The sequence below is a fragment of the Syngnathoides biaculeatus genome, chromosome 11 (genome assembly GCF_019802595.1).
Source record: "Syngnathoides biaculeatus isolate LvHL_M chromosome 11, ASM1980259v1, whole genome shotgun sequence".
NCBI classification, from domain to species: domain Eukaryota; kingdom Metazoa; phylum Chordata; class Actinopteri; order Syngnathiformes; family Syngnathidae; genus Syngnathoides; species Syngnathoides biaculeatus.
This window is the reverse complement of record NC_084650.1, coordinates 10,825,324-10,829,568: the sequence shown is the minus strand read 5'-3', so window position 1 is coordinate 10,829,568 and position 4,245 is coordinate 10,825,324. Positions and strand designations below refer to the sequence as shown.

The 4,245-nt window shown below is 51.0% G+C and overlaps 1 protein-coding gene across 1 annotated transcript; it reads right to left on the bottom strand.

Moving 5' to 3' along the window:
• On the bottom strand, window positions 1-4,245 carry spry1 (sprouty homolog 1, antagonist of FGF signaling (Drosophila)). Its single transcript, XM_061835578.1, has 2 exons — window positions 3,471-4,245; window positions 1-2,202 (listed from the first exon to the last, which is right to left on the bottom strand). Exon 2 carries the CDS (start codon window positions 2,145-2,147, stop codon window positions 1,140-1,142), a length of 1,008 nt encoding a protein of 335 aa, XP_061691562.1. The 5' UTR covers window positions 2,148-2,202; window positions 3,471-4,245; the 3' UTR covers window positions 1-1,139.

Below are 4,245 nucleotides of genomic sequence, written 5' to 3'. Positions count from 1 at the left end.
CTTGTTTTCATTAATTAATATATTTTCTGCATTAAAGTTAACATAGTTTTCTTTTGTGCCACCCTTTTATTTGTATTTTTTTTCCTCAGTAACTATTCGATATTTTTTTTGTTATATTCAGACATGAGTAAAATTTTTTAAGACTGTCTCTTGCAATAAATATCATAAAATAATAGAGCTTCACATAATAAATATTTTTGTACAACAAAAACAATTTAACAGATTTTCTTTACCAAAATAGCCAGAATTCCTCTTTTTTTTTCTCTTTTTTTAACCATACAATATAGACAAAATAAATGGGGGGGGGGGGGGGGAAAACATATTCCGTGTGGCCAAAACAGAGGAATAACAAATACTATGAGATGGATGTGCTTGTGTTAATGCAACAAAAGCATGGAGGAGGTTTTTTTGTGTGGTCTAGCAACGGTAATTGCAAAATAATAATAATAATAATAATAATAATAATAAGAGACCTGCAGGTAAAAGCTACATCATTGCCTTAAAAATGAGCAGGGTTTCCCAACATAAGGGTCGGGGGGTCACAATGGAACCCCAATGACAAACTGGAAGTACAGATTGAGTTGATATTACCAAAGGGATGGGGGGGGGGGAACTATGCCAGAAATAGAACCATAATGGTGGTGGGGGTCGGGGGGGGGGGGGGATTGTCCCCGAACATCCACTTTGAATTCTGTTCTTTTGCCTTCATTTCCATTGCTTTGAGATGGGCAGCGTATCTCAAAATGAGATTGGAGGGGGTTCCCGTTTCAGGGGTGGCGGGGGGCGGGGGGGGGCCCCCCCTCAAACGTCAAATCGAAGCTGCTGGATTCTTTCGTGTTTACACCTCGGCTTGGCGTTCCCGAAGTGTGCTTAGTTTGGGAAACCCTGCTCGGAAAAGGACGCTCCTTCACAGGAAAAGACGACAACAAAAAAATACAAAGAAGACGTGAGAGCGGTTAAGGCAAACACCGGTGAGTCAAATCGGGGTCTCCAGACACAGAAATTCGGTTTTCTTTTTGTTTTTTCGGTTCCATCGAGTGGTTTTTCTTCAAGGGAAGACGGGCGGGAGGTGCTTGCTAGATTTTGCGGCTGTCATTAATCACTGTCCTTGTCGGCGGGTTTCAGGGGTGGGGGTCCGATCAGGAGGGTTTGTCCCGGTTCTGCGGGGCCCAGCTCTCCAGTTTGCAGTACACAGTGTTGGAGTTCTTGCACCGGCAGCCGGGCCTCCGCACCCGGTCGTAGCACCCCTGGCACGCCTTCAGGCAGCCCTTGACCGGCGGGTAGCACAGCAGGCACGGGAACAGTACCGACATTAATCCCATGCACAGGAAGCGCGAGCAGCAGTGCGAGTGCGACGGCGAGCAGGGGTGGTCGGCGCACGAGTCGCCCTCGTCGTCGTTGGAGCAGTGGTAGAAGATTCCCTTGACCAGGCACATGCACGTGCCGTGCTCGAGCGCGCTCTCCGCCGAGCACAAGCACTGGCCGTTGCACGCCAGGCACGAGGGCAGGCTGCGGGGCGCCGTGCACTCGCCGCACTTGCATTTGCCGCAACGTTCGCAGATGAACTGGTGGCCGGCGGAGGCGGGCGCCGGCGAGTCCGATTTGCCCTTGAGCGGCACCTGGTGGAAGAGCGGACCCGAGTCGGGCTCCGCTAGCGGCCCTTTGGCTTTGGGCTGAGTCCGGATGGGCCGCGAGTTGCCGTGGAGGAGTCTGGCGGGCGGCGACCGCGCCAGCAGTCCCTGCTCGGAGGAGGTGCTGCTGTTGCTCCCCGAGCTGGCGGCGCTCCCCGTGCTGGTAGAGCGGCTCAGGACCGGCACCCGGGACCCGCCGCCGCCCGCCGCCGCCCCCGCCCCCCCTCCGGACGGCCGGCGCTCATAGTTGTTGTTCACATTGACCAGGATGACCTCGTGAGTCCTCTCTTGCTTGTCGTGGGGCCGGGGCGGCATGCGGGGCACGGGCGGGCGGCGCGCCACCGACGGCCCCTCCGTGTACTCGTTGCTGGAGCGGATGGCCTTGATCTGGTCCAGGGAGAGGACGGCGGCATGCTGGAACTCCCGCTCGTAATCCGACCTCTGGCGGCTCTCGAGGGAGGGCTGCTGGATCGCCGCTAATGAACCGCCGGGGCCATGTTGACTTTGGAGCTCCATCTGGGGGGATCGCCACTTCCGACATTCACCGTGGACTTGGCATGCATCGGAAAACCTGCCGGAGGGAGCGGAAAAGGGGACTTTGATTCAATTCGACTTCATCACTTTCAGAGTCGTCAAACGCGCGAGAAAAACAAGACGACGAAAACCACGTGAAAACTTCGGCCGCTTCTGATTGCCTCGGGAGTTCTACACTTGCTACGGTGTCCTTGAGGGCCCAGAGATACGATCCGCCTCCTATCGAAAATGACCACCAGACCGTGCCGGAATTGTGACCCATAAGATTCTGATGATTTTTCCTTTGAGTTATTTGGCTCGCCTGCTTTGCCTCGTTTTGTTGTCCCTGCAGACGTTTCTGGAACGGTCAATTTCGCTCATGAGAATCGATCTGCAACCTCAAGGCAACTTTTTGCTTAGCAAAAATCAACCCCCCCCCCCCCCTTTCCCCTGAATACGCACGCATTGCAAAAAGTCCACCGGGGGGCCCGCTAGCAAACACTTCCCCTCGCTCATTTACATCTCTATGACTAGTTAACATTTAAATGCAAGCCGGCCCACGAAATGAGGACAGCGACTAAATGAGACGCCTCGCTTAGTATTCTCGCAACACACCCCCACTGGAAATTAAAAAAAAAAAAGAAGGGGGGGGGGCTTTTCAGGGAAACGGTGGAGAGGAAAAAAAAACAATAACAACAAAAAAAAAAAGCTTCAAGGTCAAAGCGACTGGTGATTTTTTTTTAACATCCCGTAAGGCTTGAACTGCTTATTTAAAAAACTCATCAGGATTGGAATCACAAAAAAAACTAACATGTATTTATTATTCAACATTATGAGCATTTTTTTTCCACAATGCTGACATTTTTTCAAATGCTCATCATGGCCCTCACTCCTTATGTTGCCCACCAATGAAGTATTTGCACTTTTGTTGTTGTTTTTGTTGCTGCTGTTTTTCGGACAAACTTTTATTGACTATTTTGGCCACTTGGCGTCGATCTGAGCAGTTTTTGTTCATATGAAAACACGCAAAGTTTGCGCATTAAAAAAAATCGCACGCAAACAGGAAAAGTTATGAATGAAAACAACCCCAGGGAGGGGGGGGGGGATGTTTGTCTCAGGCAACCGCCACGGAACGACGCACGCATGCACGCGTGTAACCCACACAAAAAACACCCCCCCCCCATAAAAAAACTCACTTTTACACAACTTTTTGCACTTAACCGAAGAAGGTTTGAAGTTGTTGCAAAAGCGCGATTGTAGCTGAAATGCGCCGCAAGAAACTTGTTTTTATTTAAAAAAAAAAAAACAAAAAAAACGTTTATTTACCTTATATGCAGGCGTCCAGAGGTTCGAATCCATCAAGCAGGCAGCCTAGCAAGAGTCCATCCGCAAAGGAAGCGCGTCGGATGCCCCCCCACGCGGATTCAACGCGGAGCATTCGCAGCCTGCTAATCCGAATGCGGGCTTGCGTGGATCCTCGTCGCGGCGGCGGCGGCGTCAATTGATAAATTCCCTTTTTTTTTTTTTAAGTAAAGTTCCCTTTGCGTGGAAAACAAAACAAGAAGAAAAAAAAAAAATTAAAGTGGGGGGAGTAAATCCAAAGCTCCTCCGTTCAGTTTTTCATAGGTGCGAGACGCGAGGCAGGCCGATCTCCGGCCGGGACCGAACCGAGTCGGAGTTGGGGAGGAAAAAGTGAGCGGAAAGGCAAGAAAAGTGAGGGCGAGCGTTGGATCGGCGCAAAAAGCCGACGGAGTTCCATCCAAAGTGGGCGCTCCTGCGGCGTGCGAGGCGTCAAGGCTGGCTCTTCTTTTTTTTTTTTTTTTTTTTTTTTTTGTGGGGAGGGGGGCTTGTTTTGTTTTGTGTGTGGGGTTTTTTTTTTTTTTCCTTTTTTTTTTGTCGGCCGGGCTCGCAGCTCTCCTCTCCTCGCTCGGCGCTTGGCGGGCCTGCGAGCGCTGAATGAATGAGGCCGGGGGGGCCCCGCGGTGTTTGCTGCAGCACAAGACACCTCCCACTGGCCATTGAGGCCCCTGAAAAAGGATACAACGCATCCGCTTCTGATTCTTTGGCCAGATGTGTTCGCGCAGTTAAGGTGGACCGGACT

Coding starts and splice junctions, on each gene's coding strand:
- spry1 (XM_061835578.1), bottom strand. CDS start 2,147: ATGGAGCTCCAAAGTCAACATGGCCCCGGCGGTTCATTAGCGGCGATC.